Here is a 16,126-nt window from a genome sequence, read left to right on the forward strand (position 1 = left end):
TGTGCAGTCCCATGGCTGTACATGTGCATTAAAAAAAGAAGGGGTCATAAACATGGAAGTGTTGACATCGCCAGGACATATGGGCATCGTGGAGCTGTCCCTACAGAAAATGGATCAGGTATACTGGCGCATGTTCCTGCAGTTAAGTGGGGATAGATACTTATTAATGATCATATTATTAAAACATTTTGCTCTGGGGGAGACTGGCCAGGCATGGCATGCAATTACATAGGTGACCACACATGAGTAGTCTTGTAGTTGGGAATGAGACATGGTAATCAGAAGGTTGAAGGCACAGATCAAGATATGAGGCAGAGTAAAATATACAGTATTATACAAATATTACAGTAATGGGATTCACTTATGCATTTAGCTATTGTGGAGTGTAATCTACACTTCCATATATGGTTATTCGCCACCTATTAACACTAGTACAAAGGAAATACTTAGCATCTGGTTGTCATGGAGTGTTGGATATATTGTCGGTAAATTCACGTGGTCCGTGGATTCATGGGGTGATTTACTACCCCAGCATCCATAATCTACTGGAACAGATAAATATATGTCCAGTATAGGGCTAACACCATGTGAATCCACCATCACTCTATACACTTCGCTGCAACACAAGCTTGTTGCACTAGGGTTATATATGTCATTTAGCAATTATTTGATGGAGACAGGGAAAGGGTAATACCAGGGCTGTGCATTTTAAGAATTGGAGGATATGGTGGTGTTTTTGCTAGTGAGGAAGATCAAAGAGGAAAGTGTGATGTTAATAGGATAGATGATGAGATTTGAACATGCTAAACATTTATTAGTTGTGATACAACTTTTTAGAAATATCAGATAGACAGATGATACCACAAGATAGCCAAAAGGAGAGATCAGTAGAGTAGGCCATCATCAGTATAGAGCTGGTATTAAAGACAAATTAATGTATTAATTAATCAATCAGTCAATCAATCAATCAATCAATCAATCAAGAGAAGTGTACAGTGAGAAAAGTAGGGACCACAAGAGTGGGAGTAGAGGAGGATATGCCAATGCAAGACACATTGAAGGAGTACTTGGATAGGTGGGGAGTGAATCACAAAATAATTGCTGATGTAGGCCAATAGATTGGAGCATGTGCAGAAGAGAGCAAGAAAGTGTTTTTAAAGTGGCATTGAGGTCCAGCAGGATGAGTATGTTGTCCCTTAGACTTTGCTGTAAGTAGATCATTTTTAGGAAGAAAGTGTCAATAGAATGTTGAAGGTGCTAAGAGATGAGAAGAATGTAAGAGGAGAGGATGCAATATAGGAGGATGTACACAATTTATTCAAGTAGTTTGGAGAGAAAGAGGAGAAGAGAAATGGCATACCTCCCAACTGTCCCAATTTTGGCATGCTCATGAGAGAGCTTTTCAGATATTCTCCCACAGTCTCACAGGCTGGTTGCATTGTCCGATTGGGTAAAATGTTGAGAGGACACTCTCCCTCACAATGGGTGATTTCCAAGCACTGTAAAGGGAGTCTAGGGACTGCCCAGCAGCTTTGGAAGTGCTGGGCATGCCCTCAGTGTGACAGGCAATGGCGGCATGACCTCCCCTCTAAAAATTTTGAGAGGTATGAAATGCGGAACATTTCATCCCTTGGGATACTCAGTTGTGCTAGCTTGATAGTAGATCCTGGAGAAGAAAGGTCCTCCAATATATATATTTGTAAATATGGAGCTATAATTGCCTGACACTCTTAAACACTCATATATCATGTACTGATTATTATATTTGCTATTATCTTGACTAATTTAGGCAACCAAGAAGGGGAGCCAAGCAATTTAGAAAAAATCCTTTCAATGTGGAAATCAAAACTTAAGCATCCTCTTCCCACTATGCCTAATTTCAAGGCAAAACTAAATGCTGCTGACATACACACTCTGCTGGATCAAATAGCAATCAATGTTGAATCACTTTGGATTACACCAAAAAGGATGCCATCACTCCTTGATGTTCAGAGAAACAAAGCAAATCAAAATCGTCTCTCTGAATTCCTGTACAATATTTCCACGTACCTGCAGGGCCAAGAATCCCATGAGCCTGAACCTGAGACCTGGGGCAACCTACTTCATCAGTTTCTCCAGGTTCCTAAAGAGAGGGCTCCGACAATCCCACTTCTGAAGATGCAAGATTTTCTTGTCGCTCTGAGAGGGAGCCAGAACTGGAGCGCTCTCCTAAGTTTTATACAGGTCATTTTTAACTCAATCAGTAAAAGCCAGAATGCTGCCCAGCTTTTGGGGCAGAACTGGGAGATGCTCAGTGGAATATTGGATACTCTGTTTCAAGCTTTCCTTAGTGGAACCTTAACACAGACTGGTGTAACACTGCAAGGAGTATTTTGCTCTCTGATGGGCCATCATAATTGTGACTTCCGTCCTGAGCATTTTCTAAAGCTCATGTTACCCTTTGAGGCAATTAACTGGAGGCCAGTCATCAATATGCAGACAGGAAGTTCTGTGGCATCACATGGCAAATACAGGCCCTTTAGCATACTTTCAGAATCCCTAAAAGACAAACATGACAACTCCAGTAGACTTAGTTCTGGGCCAACACAGGCTGAAGTACAAAATGTCCTTGAAATTTTTTACCGTTCCAGGGAGAAGGAGACCAAAGCTGTTGACTCAGATGGAGATGTAGATGAAGTTGTTTGGGAAGTACTAGAAGACCTGCGCCAAAGTTTCATTAAAAAAATGGAGAGGTCAGCATATGATAACTTAAACAGGAAAGTCTCCCGCATGGCAGGGACCCTGATGAATAGGGTGACTTCAGTACTTGGGGTACCTTACTCTGACCAAAATGGAAAGTGCTCAGTAGGTAAGTCATCTCAAACAGAAGAACAGTGAGAAATTCATGTGTTCTGCTATTAGACATAAGCTTACAGCACAAGTTTTCTTTCTTTCAGGTAACCTGCAACAGCTGCTTCTGTGGTAAGTTCTAAAAGGCAACAATGGGGCATGTTTTGGAGGATTATTATTGTTTCCTTTAAAATTGTTGGTGCCAAAATGAATATGTAAGGTATTAGCTAGTATAGTTTACAGCATTGTGTTTATGCCCATGATTTTATTTTTGGCAGTTCATGTCATGATACTTTCATGTCTTGCTGTGGCCCTTGAATCCTAGAAAAATTGCATGCACTGTTATCACTGGTTTCACTGAGTGATAATGTTTGCTAGTTTAACTGAAAGCACAAGTCCAGTCCTATGACACAAAACTCTCTCATGTCTACAGAGGTGTCTTTAGGGGATAACCATGTTTACATCACTATTAAGGGAAGGAAATGTTCATATTATTGTAATTGATCATTTGTGAAAGGGAAATGGGCACTTGCATTGCAAATACTGCATTGAACATATGTACCTTGATTTGCACAAATGCTCATTTTTTTCTTTGGGACACATTATATTGAGGATTAGAATTTCTGCATTTGCAGAGCAGTAAAGTGGTAAAATCATAATATGGAGCAATGCAGAAACTAGATTTCATTTTTTTTCAAAGTGAGCCAGCTCTTTCTTGGCTTCTAGCAAGATTAATTCCTTACTGAGCATTCTGAGAATCTGACAAGGAGAATCTTCTCAGTTGTTTTAGGTGCATATTTACCATTAAATATTTTCAAAATATTCCCTGAAAATATAGATATTTGTATTTTATTTTATTTATTATTATGATTATGATGATTATGATTATTATTTTTATTATTATTTATTTAGTTGTTTGTTTTTTGGGGGGAGAGTACCCCCAAATACTAAGTATCCACAGATGTACTATGGAGGGATCTCAACAAATAATATGTACACTGACATCAATAAGTAAGTGAAAAATGTATTAACAGTTTTACTGCTTTTCACACAGGGGAATAAAGCATAATTTAACTTGGAACATCCAAACTCTTGGTTTTACATCAACAAATTTCCCATCAGCTCCTCCAATCCTGACATGTGGTAAGCCTGTTGGGAGAATGGAAGTTACAGCACATAATATCAGCAAGAGATCACAGACTGATATTTGGGAGGATCCACAGCCTTATACAGAAGTCCTGGAAGCTGTATGCAATGACACTATCCCTGGATTGCCAGGTGTCTCTAACTTCACTGTGTTCCTGTATTGTAATGTGTACAACGCCACCGGGTACTCCATACAGTCCACTTATGACCTCCGGGCCGCCTGTTCTGATGCTGCTTGGTACCTCTCTTCCATGGAAGAAGATTCCTTTTGGTTGTGGGTATGTAGGGAATATTTTCCACTTGAATTTAATATCACTGTCTGCAAAAACACATCATTTCCAAGGAACAGCCAAGACCCAGCATTAATGAGTGACCTATGTACTAATGTTTACAACAACTCTGAGATGGTCCGGGAGCTGAGGAACAACATACGGTGCTCAGATATCTGGCAGGGGCTGTCTATGAACCCCAAAGCTTTGAAAACATGTTTCTTTGATAATAAAACATTTCTGATGGACAAACTGTGCAGTAATGTCTCCTTATCTGACATGCCAGAAGACAGTCGACCATGGATGTCTACATTATGCCAAAAGCATATGATTAAAACTAACATGCTCAATACAACTGGTTCTTCTTGCAATTATAAGGCATGGGATAGAAACACCTTCAGTAATGTGACAATGGTGGAAAACTGCAAAGGGATAAATATTCAGGATTTTAAGGATCTTGTGTGCAGAAATGCTTCTCTGTATTTCTCTCTGAAATCTGTCCATCCCTGGATTGTGAACCACTGCTGGAAAAACATTTCTTTAGATGGCAAATGTTTTCTTCAAAGACTGGCAGATGTTCTACCACTTTCTTCAAGCTTTGATTCTTCTCAACTGTGCAGAAATCCTATCTCATACATCATAGGCCTGGTCTCCCAGCTTTCCCAGTGTGACAGTGAGTCATATGGCTGGGCTCTAAATGTACAGTATCTCCTTAAGGTGCTGGATTTTCTGTTCTCTCTCTCAGATTCGGATCAGATAGGTAAGGAAACAAGGGATAGACTAGGAGAAGCCATTCTCCTCTCTAGCCTGCTGGATAATAGCTCTTTCTGGGCTTCTTTCAAGATGAATTCCTCATTGAGCATCCTGGAGACTGTGGAAGCTTACCTAGAGAAAGAGAGTAATGAATCTGACAAGGAGGATCTCCTCAGCTGTTTTAGTGTGAGTTACCGCTTTCCATTCAGATCCTTTCAGCTATCTACTGATGCATATATTATATATTAATGCAAATATTCTATCAATGCATCTATATATTCATGCAAATATTATATTCATATATATATACTTATTAATTAAAATATTCTATCAATGCATCTATATATTAATGCAAATATTATATTAATATATATACTTATTAATTAAAATATTCTATCAATGCATCTATATATTAATGCAAATATTATATTAATATATATACTTATTAATTAAAATATTCTATCAATGCATCTATATATTAATGCAAATATTATATTAATATATATACTTATTAATTAAAATATTCTATTAATGCATCTACATATTAATGCAAATCTTACATATGAGTATATAATTTTTTTCTTTTCAAATATGGCTGATATTCATTATTTTAGAAAGTTGAGAAATTACTTCTGTATTTAAATAATCACTAAATATAGCATTTGAGTTGTCTGAAATAAAGAAGTTATTAGTAATATCTTTATAACATGACATATTTCACATTGCATTAGTGTTTTCTGTGCAATAGAATGTTAGCTATCTTACCCCATTTTCCGTCTGTGGAGAATATTATTCAATGGGAATATGGGATGTGTTAGGTTTATATGTTAAGATTAACCAGATTATGTCAGTACATGATAAATATTTCAGTGGCATGTACAGAAGTTAACTGAACCATTGGCGAAACAATTTTACTGATGGTGATCAACTACTTTGGTAATACTTGGATGGTAATGTTGCAGCAATATTTTTTGCAGTCCATCACTGATATAAAATACCCCCGCACAAGTACCACACTTACTTGACTAGAGCTATCTCAGCGTCCTGTCCTCAGTAATGATTATGCTGTCTAAGGGGTATATGTACTAAAGCCTTGGAGAGTGATAAAGAGGAGAGAGGCCTACCAATCTGATCCTGTCATTTTTCAAACACAGCCTGTAACATGGCAGTAAGGAGCTGATTTGGTTGGTACTTTACCTCTCTCCACCTTATCACTCTCTAAGGCAGGCATTCCCAACCGCGGTCCTCAAGGCACACCAACAGTGCAGGTTTTAGTGATATCCAGGCTTCAGCACAGATGGTTAAATCAAAATAACTGAGGTACTAATTAAGTCACCTGTGTTCAAGCCTGGATATCACTAAAACCAGGACTGTTAGTGTGCCTTGAGGACCGCGGTTGGGAAACACTGCTCTAAGGCTTTAGTACATCTCCCCTTAAATGTATAGAAAAAAGCTGAATAACTGTAGGTGTGACCGAATATGTTACTGTACCTGTTTTGTCTGACAGCCTGTACTGTGGGAGCTCATCCAGAAGGAAGAAAATGCAACTGCCTTTGAAATTCTTCTCCAGGTATTGTGTCATGTAGTGTGTATGTCATGGAACGTGTCTGTCTTGAATTAAGACATGGTTTCTCAAATTGCCCCCTTGCTGCTGTCAGTCTTTATTGAGTACATTCAAGTGACTGTAAACTTATCCTTGAAGTTTACCATGCTCAATTTTTAAACATATTTTATTCTTTAATAAAGGAAACAAAACAAAAAGAAAATGAAGAATCCCTTAAACTTATCTGAGGTACCAGTAGACGTATGCATATAAAAAGTATTGTGAAAATTTGCGTTAGTGTTCGAAATTATAGCAGGCTTCACCGCTCTGGCAATAGGCACTTGGCAAAAGATGCCAGCACACTACATGCTGACATGAATTATTTACCACCTAACCACTGGTTGAGAAGCCCTGCATACACTCTACTCTTACTTTATCTGTACTGTTCCTGTCTCCCCAGAAATAGTGGTGCTACAGAGGTCAGCCTATCCTGCTTCAGCATAGTGAGCATTGGCCCTCATTCCGAGTTGTTCGCTCGCAAGCTTCTTTTAGCAGCTTTGCACACGCTAAGCCGCCGCCTACTGGGAGTGAATCTTAGCTTATCATAATTGCGAGCAAAAGATTCGCAATATTGCAAAAAGACTTCTCTGTGCAGTTTCTGAGTAGCTCGAGACTTACTCTTCCAGTGCGATCAGTTCAGTGCTTGTCGTTCCTGGTTTGACGTCACAAACGCACCCAGCGTTCGCCCAGACACTCCTCCGTTTCTCCAGCCACTCCCGCGTTTTTCCCAGAAACGCCAGCGTTTTTTCAAACACTCCCATAAAACGGCCAGTTTCCGCCCAGAAACGCCCACTTCCTGTCAATCACATTATGATCACCAGAACGAAGAAAAAACCTCGTAATGTCGTGAGTAAAATACCTAACTGCATAGCAAATTTAATTGGCGCAGTCACAGTGCGAACATTGCACATGCGCAGTTAGCGGAAAATCGCTGCGATGCGAAGAAAATTACAGAGCGAACAACTCGGAATGACCACCATTGTTCCTGTGATCTACTTGTTGTTGCTGACTTGGTTCTGTATTTTGTATATGCTGCTTTATATAATCCTGACTTTGGCTTTTCTCCTTTGATTTGATTGCTACCAACCTTGACCCTGGAGTGTTAAATGCTATATTGCCTGTAACTAAACCTTTACATTAGAGTTAATTATTGGTCTAGTCTGTATGCAGCCAGCCTGGTATAGCTGCCAGTACCTACTAATTGATCTTGGAGTATATCACTAGCATCGTCTATCTGCAGGTAGCACTGAACGCAGCACTATATACTATTGTTATTGGTGCATTCCCCGATATTACCATACTTGCTATTTTGAGTGTTAATTACTACACACTCTGCCTGTGTCAATTTGGTTCTGTTCATTATTTATTATTTATTACCAGTTATTTATATAGCGCACACAGATTCTGCAGCACTTTACAGAGAATATTTGGCCATTCACATCAGTCCCTGCCCCAGTGGAGCTTACAATCTATATTCCCTACCACATGTACACATTCACACTAGGGTTCATTTTTGTTGGAAGCCAATTAACCTACCAGTATATTATCTGTTAAATATTCATATTAGTCCACCTATAAACTACAGCAATGGTTTGGTGGTTATAAGCCTCCACTACTTGGAATAGAATACTTGGTGGCATCTGAATAATCGTAAGCATGTTCATTGTTAAGGGAACGTTAATTAACCTTTAAGGAAAATGGGGCTGCTATAGGTGAAGACTTCATGGAACCATTGTAGAGGACTTATTGCTTTTCTTCAGGTTTTTTTATTTTTATAACAATTAGTTCACACTATTATGCTGCTACCTTACAGTGACCATGGCCAATATATGAGGATAGCTTCAAAGAAAGTTTCATTTTAGGTACAGGTGTTCTAAAACCAGGTCTGTACTGCATACACTGACCATACTTCCGATCCTTCCTCTATACTCTAGCACAACTGAACCTTATAGCTGTCACTGGAGGGGAGGGTTAGGGTTAAGGGGGTTGGTGGGGAAGGTAAATATACTTACCACACCCCTGTCAGGAACTTCTTCATCAGGATGCCGCTGTCGGTCATATGAACGCTGGCATCCCAAATGCCGGTAGATGGTATCACACCCTCTGTAACATGGTAGGAGCTGGTTGATTGTTACTTTATCTCTCTCCACTTTATCTCTTTCCAAGGTTTGATACATCATATTGTTTTAGCAAATGGGTTTTATACATATAGAGGTAGGAAAAAAACATAACAACTAATCAAGGCATTCGGTATACTGGCCACATGTCAGCTTCCTCTTTCTTTATGTCATATTTTGTGATGTGATGCACAACTTCCAAATTAACCTCTGTTAATGGTATTTCTGGTTTCATTATGCTGGAACTGAATGGGGTAACACATTTTTTTATGACAGGAATACCTGCAGATGCCTAGAGAAGGTTTTCAGAAGGTCCTGATGTCTGCGGAAAATGATGCAGTGGAACGATTTCTCTCACTGATGCATCGATCATGGCCAAAAATTCAGGTAAGTAGAAAATACAGCTACACAGATAATATATGGTAATGCAGCATACAATTGATCGACAGCAGTTACGTAATAGCTTTTTTTAGTCAGAGGTAGTTTAAAAGAGAGGTCCCGTATGTAGGCTCCGGACAACCCACCTCCTCTCTGGCAGCACAGTAGACTCCAGTTTTGTGCCAGAGGGGTGTATTTACTAAGCCTTGGATTGAAATAAAGTGGACAGAGATAAAGTACCAGCCAATCAGCTCCTAACTGTCATTTTTCAAACCCAACCTATGACATGGTAGTTAGACACTGATTGGCTGGTACTTTATCTCCAACTACTTTATCTCCATCCAAGGCTTAGTAAATAGAGCCCAGAGTCTACTGCATATGCGCAGGTCTCCAGGAACATGGAACCTGTGCCACGTTCCTAGAGCCTTCTCTACTGCACATGTGCAAAACTCTGTGAAAATGCCCGCCACACCATTTCCCCAGTGATTTCTTCTGATGCGGGACTCCGGAGAGATAAGTTGTTATTATTATGGGTGCAGGGTCTGCGGTGTGGGCATACCCTGCACCCATTACAGATACGCTAATGATTACAGTATTTATTATAATCAGCTTCATTTTTAATATCTTATTTTCCTTACTTTGGATGTTCACTTGGATACTTTGACAAATAAAAATAAATGTATTGATATTGCACAGAAAAGTATGCAGTCAGTAAAGAAATATATATTTGTAGAGAGCAAGCATTTTGTGGAGCTGTAGCTGTTACATTAATAAAATGTCATTATCAATACAATTAATAGCTAAAATGTTTTATTTTACTTAACAAAATGCATATGTCCTTTCTGCAGGTGTCTCGGCCAGACGAAAGAGGATTGGAGACTCTAACATCAATGGTCATGCAGAAATTTCCGCTCTTAACACCTCAGATATTTGTGGATCTTTCCCAGTTCATACAATTTATGTCCATATCTGACATTGTCAGCTTCCCAATCTCTTTATTGGCCAATCAGAGTGTGTAAGTGGTGCAAAAAAAGTAGGTTGTGTCAGGCACTTATTTGCATATTTAAGTGTTTGGTTGAAATCTTATATTATTTTTATTCTTAATCAAATCTGTACATCTGGATTAGGTTTGGTGCATGGCAATATTTTGGTCTCTACTTAGCATATAGATTTGGGAAAATAAAGGTTTAGAGCACACTAGTGAGGGCCTACTGCTGGTTGTTTTGTAGCAGTTGCCTATTAATTCAGTGAAAACCAAAGAGCATTTGAATAGGCATTCCTATCTAAGTACTGTATATGTACAGTAGGCACAATTTAATCATTTTTGGAAATACATTTCTATGGTGTAAATAGACAGATATCTGTACTGTGCATGTGTGCCAAAATGTGTTCATATCTAGACTTGAGTATCTTTTATGAATGCAGCCCCATACAACTGGAGAGTTGGCCAAGCATAAACTGAGAATGTGTACTGCTAAAATGTAACCAGCAGCCCTATGTAGTCGTTTCTGATTGGCTCCTTGCTTATTGACTTCCTCAGCTGATAGGGCCTTGTTCATTAGAGTCGTAGCTGTCTATAACTTGTGTCACTTCTGTTTGGGCTTTATATATAAAGCAGTATATATGTGGAGGGTTTCAAACTCTGTTTTATGTGGAAAGTGTAACTTTCTCATTAACTACTAACAATGGGGGTCACTCCGAGTTTATCGCTCACTGGCTACTTTTTGCAGCCGTGCAAACGCATAGTCGCCGCCCACAGGGGAGTGTATTTTAGCTGTGCAAGTGTGCGAATGCTTGTGCAGCCGAGCAGTACAAAAATTAGATTATGCAGGTTCTGAGTAGGTCTGAACTTACTCAGCCGCTGCTATCACTTCAGCCTGTCTGGTCCTGGAATTGACGTCAGACACCCGCCCTGCAAACGCTTGGACATGCCTGCGTTTTTCCAACCACTCCCTGAAAATGGTCAGTTGACACCCATAAACGCCTTCTTCCTGTCAATCTTCTTGCGATTGGCTGTGCGAATGGATTCTTCGTTAAATCCATCGCCCAGCAGCAATCCGCTTTGTACCCGTACGACGCGCCTGCGCATTGCAGTGCATAGGCATGCGCAGTAGTGACCTGATCGCTGCGCTGCGAAAAACTGCAGCGTGCAAACAGGTCAGAATGACCCCCAATGTGAAGCAGCATTTCTAAGTCCTAATGTATGCCTGTTTTTGTGTTCTACGTTTCATTAGATATGTGCAACTCATCATACACACAGATATTAATATACAGTATTGATTAAAATCTAAATGTGGTGCTTAGGGTTCATGTGCTAACTGCTCATCAGTTCTAAATATGTGGCTATTATTCTGAAAATAAATCATTTGTTGTAGATTAGATGCAATCAGAATCCACAGCCCAGACATGAAGATCACCCAGAAGCGCGCATTTGCCAAACGTCTTCTGCAAGATAACATTTTGGGTGACATCCCATCGTGGCCACCACACCTCCTCCAATCCATCCAGCCGCTGCTGCCTCACCTGCCAATCTGTCACTTCGTACAGCTCAGCTCTGATCAGGTCTGTGTACCTTTGTGTCTTGTGTTTATATAGTATGGAAATGTTACATTACCAATATGGTGTGCATCTCATTATTAAACTAGCGTACAAATTGTTCTTGTTAAATGAGTCACGTACTGTACACACAATGTGTAAGTTGAGCCCATCATTGCAGATAGACTAATGTTGGTTCACGAGTTACAGAGACTTAACATTAGTACTACATAAATGAGCACAGAGGAGAGGGCAAATCCCTCATGTGTCATTGACAATTTCAGCTGACTGCTGTTATAGTGATAGAAATCATGACAGCACATTTGGGTAATGTATTATACATCTGATATGTATTGTGTTTGGAAGGTATACTAATGCAGAATAGAAGGCTCTGCTTAGGTACTGACAGTCATGCTAATCACTTGCTTGTCTCTATCAGATTAAGTTGCTGGCAGATGGCTGGAAAGATGTGAACCTGGGAATGATACAGGGCCGCTATGTGGCACGAAGCCTTATGAACAGAAGTCAAGATGGAGACAGAGAACTGAGGTATAAATGCAATTGGTCAAGAAAATTACAAACATTGTGATGTTTGGAGATTTGTCAGGTATTTTACAAAACTGGGTCCATAAATATGTGTTTCATCCATCTTCTTCTGCTGTGGGATTATAGGCATATCTAAAATGGGTGCAGGGTGTGCGGTTCACATGGGCCCCTGCATCTAGGGGAGCCCATTCTGCACACCCCTGCATTTATATATCATACATACCTCTCCTTCACTGGAGACTGCCACAGAAATCACAGGGAAAATGGAGCTGCCACCATTTTCCTGAAGATCTGCCCATGCTAAGTAGAAAAATTACCAGGATTATGGCCCGGTCGCCATGTCCCCGGAGACCTGCGCATGCACAGTACACTCTGGCATGGTGCCAGGATCTACTCTACAGCTGCATAGATGAGAGAGGGAGGTACACAAGAAGATTGTGCACGGGCCCCTCCTCTCTTAACCCGCCCTTGTCTGGGATTTATATGCCCATAAATATATTACTGTATATTATATAGGAAATTCAAGCTTTATGCTGCCTAATATTAGCATCCTATTTTTCCATGATCAACAGGATTTTTGGCCAGTAGGGCAAATTGCTACATACCCAATGGTCCTAAATATATATACTGTAAGTTCTGGTGGTAAGTGCACTGGAATTACTCATGTGAAACTTGCACTATTTCCTTGAAATGTTATTCATATTTATTTACAGTATCCTACTAGAGAATCTGGTTTCTTTCCAGAAAATCTGGGAACAGTCCTAGTTCTTGTCCAACATCCCATATTTATTGAGAAGCCAAGGCATGACTAATATATAGTGCATAGTATTACAGTTATACAGTTAGTAAGGTTGAAAGAAAATCGGGTCCATTTAATTCAATCTTTCATATACTGTATTCTCTGTCTCTGATGACATTGGAGACAGAAAAAGTGAGCTCTAAGCAGAGTGTTAAATATAATTAGTTCAGAAGCTTAGTTAGAATGCTGATGGATATGGAGGGTTCGCCTGTGTTCAGGTCTGGATTTCAACTTCTAGGCCCTTCCCACTTCTGTTGATTTGTGTCCATCCTGCAAATCCAGTATTCCTGTGTTCTACAGTAGGCAACTGCTATTACTGTATACCAGTGACGTGCGGTGGGTTGAGGCAGGTGATGCAGAGCCTTTCCTGTCATACTTACGTTTAAACCAGAGTTTTGACTGAATAAAATATATGAAAAATACTGATAATTTGTTTGAAATATCTTCTTTGCATTATTCTAATAATTTTTATAGCCCAAACTCTGGAGTAAAAAGTCTATGGCAGGTGAGGCAGTGCCTCACCTGTGTATCCTTTCCACACATCTCTAATCAAAACTCACCAGATTTCCAGGAGTTTATAATGCTGCACCTGTGTATAATGCCCAGATGTACCCTTTGGCTCATATAGTGCATGTAAATCTGGCTCTGGGGTTAGCCAGTGCCTACTGAGCGATTTAGCTCACCGCACGTCCCTGCTGTATACCTGCTTGATCCAGACAGACCATAACTACTAAAATTATGCATTAGGCCTAAATCTGTAATCTACTGTGGTCTTTTTACATTTCTTTATATTATTATGTTTGACTCTTGCAGACTTGGCAATCTCATTTGTTACCTGACATATGGGGACCTGCAACATCTTCTGCCCTTCCACTATCCACTAGGACAGTTGGAGAAGAAGCTTCTTGAATGTATTTCACAGAGGACCATATCCCATCGTGGACGAGTAAGTGTTTATTATGTTATATGGTCAATTACTATGGAATTCTGATATTCATTACTTGTTGAACAGGGATGCTGTCAGGATCCCAGTGTCCCAGTAGTCGGGATCCAGACAGTCAGAATGCCGACAGCGGCATCCCGATGGTCAGATTCCCGACGGTAAGTACTGGGGTCAAGGTTAGGGCTAGTCACTATGGAGAGGGTTAGGGTTACACTGCAGGAGCGATGGGTTAGGGTTAGGCTGAGGGATGGGTTGGTTAAGGGTAGGGTTAAAATACTCACCGGATCCATCGGGATTCTGAACATTGGGATGGCGTGGTCCGTATTCTCACTTTCGGGATCCCGACCATCAGGATTCCGATAACCTCCCCTTTGAATCTTATTACTTGTGGATTGCAGTTTGCAGACAGTGCTCCATGATAACCACAATATTTAGTGTGATATATGACAAGTTATCTATTGTATACTTTCTCTATTTTGTCAGATTAAATAACATGGCTACAATAACCTCCTGGTATTAAGGATACTGGGAGAGAACGGGGGACACTGAGAACACAGGAGTCTGGTTACCTGCTGAGTCCTGGTTCTACATTTGAAAGGAAAAAGCTTTATTATCTGTCACTCAGAAAACCTGTTTTATGGTCTGTTACAGGCGTCATTAGACTGACAGTTCATTAAAAAAAAATATTAGTGCAATATATTATGTTTAATACAACAGATCTTACACTTTGCCACCCTTATACTGTTATTGCATTGGCTTCATATTGTGTGTGATTGGTATATTCGTGTGTTTGTATTTCAGCTGGCTTACTCATTAGTGGATCTATTGAAAAGAGCCAATTTGCATACTCTGGCCATTACTGAGCTCGTCAGTTGGAGAAGCCTTTTTCCTGAAATGGGAGTCATGTTCTTTCAGTCACTTCCAGACAGTTATGTTACTAATCTGCTCCCACAGCTACATGCCTCTGATCTCTCACCTGCCCAGGTAAGTCAGGGATACAGAGTCTGGTGAAGGGCGCCTTCTGAAGGGGGAGGTTACTTACAGGCTTTGCAGAAGAAGAGCAGACATCAGCAGTGGTAGAGATTGGGGAAATTTACAGTATAGAGGTGTCTTCATGACAGGTGCCTGACAACTAAAAACCCTGACAGCATAATGAAGGGCATATAATGTTAGCTGCAATTTGGTAGAACCAACAGTCAGGACATTGCCAACACACAAATTGCACATGCCTTCCCAAAGGTTTATCTATTTTAAATTCTTAATATATATAAAAAAATATATGTTTTTGTGAATGCACAAGATGTCTTCTAAAATATTCACTTATTACTATACCTTAGATTCCAGATGGTTTTTGTATCGATTCATAGTTCAAACCAGTTTTAGAGCAATCAGGTTGCTTAATTGTTAACATTGAATTAGATTATGTGTCTCTTCTGCCAGACCCGTACTGCACATGTGCAGTAAAGGTCTGGTGTCGTTGGACACAGTGCAGCTGCAGACGTCAAGAGATTGACATCTGGGCCCATGGAGGGAGTGATGATGGCAACTGTTTCCATAAATGGGAGTGCCGAGGCCAGGGTCTCTGTCTTCTGATGGAAATTTCCTGCCCTCTTGGATGGAGCTGCGGCGGTCGGCTTGTGTGATTTCATGGGTCACTCAGCTGGCCAAAGGCGTTGCAAGTGATCCGATGCTGCATCCTCAGATGCAGCACTGGATCTCAGATGCGTGCAGGAACGTATACTTATACCTCCTGCTGCATTACCATAACTGAGCATCGCTGCTGTTTCCAAGTAATAAGCAGCAATGCTCCCTCCAACCACATCTGAATCAGGTCCTGCATACATTGGGATCACTGATCACTGAGCCCACGCATATCTGTTACACACACAGGCAGCAGTGTACAATGTTGCTCAGCCAGAAAATAGCACACGCACAATTTTCTGTTATTTTGTTCTGAGATTAAACCTGCACTAGGCTACTCACTGCCTGTGGGGGCTATTCAGCTGTGGAAGTATACCAAAAAGCAAGCAACTGAGCAGAACCATGTTGCACTACAGGTGGGGCAGATATAACATGTGCAGAGAAATTTAAAGTTGGGTGGGTGTGTCCAAACTGATATCTAAATTGCAGTGTAAAAATAAAGCGGTCGGGCTGCATGCAAAAAAGCAGCCAGTATTCACCTGCACAGAAATAATATGAATGTAGTTC

At 40.3% G+C, this 16,126-nt stretch overlaps 1 protein-coding gene across 2 annotated transcripts in view; it reads left to right on the top strand.

Moving 5' to 3' along the window:
• The window catches only part of STRC (stereocilin), a 146,630-nt gene that overhangs the window by 33,805 nt on the left and 96,699 nt on the right, over nucleotides 1-16,126 (top strand). For both annotated transcript variants that reach the window (XM_063925879.1, XM_063925880.1), the window contains exons 5-14: nucleotides 1,790-2,848; nucleotides 2,937-2,961; nucleotides 3,884-5,183; nucleotides 6,505-6,567; nucleotides 8,994-9,104; nucleotides 9,944-10,110; nucleotides 11,471-11,657; nucleotides 12,070-12,179; nucleotides 13,789-13,921; nucleotides 14,720-14,902. In XM_063925879.1, coding sequence (XP_063781949.1) covers nucleotides 1,790-2,848; nucleotides 2,937-2,961; nucleotides 3,884-5,183; nucleotides 6,505-6,567; nucleotides 8,994-9,104; nucleotides 9,944-10,110; nucleotides 11,471-11,657; nucleotides 12,070-12,179; nucleotides 13,789-13,921; nucleotides 14,720-14,902 — 3,338 coding nt within the window. The remainder of the gene's footprint in view (nucleotides 1-1,789; nucleotides 2,849-2,936; nucleotides 2,962-3,883; nucleotides 5,184-6,504; nucleotides 6,568-8,993; nucleotides 9,105-9,943; nucleotides 10,111-11,470; nucleotides 11,658-12,069; nucleotides 12,180-13,788; nucleotides 13,922-14,719; nucleotides 14,903-16,126) is intronic.

Source organism: Pseudophryne corroboree, chromosome 6, assembly GCF_028390025.1.
Source record: "Pseudophryne corroboree isolate aPseCor3 chromosome 6, aPseCor3.hap2, whole genome shotgun sequence".
Taxonomy (NCBI): domain Eukaryota; kingdom Metazoa; phylum Chordata; class Amphibia; order Anura; family Myobatrachidae; genus Pseudophryne; species Pseudophryne corroboree.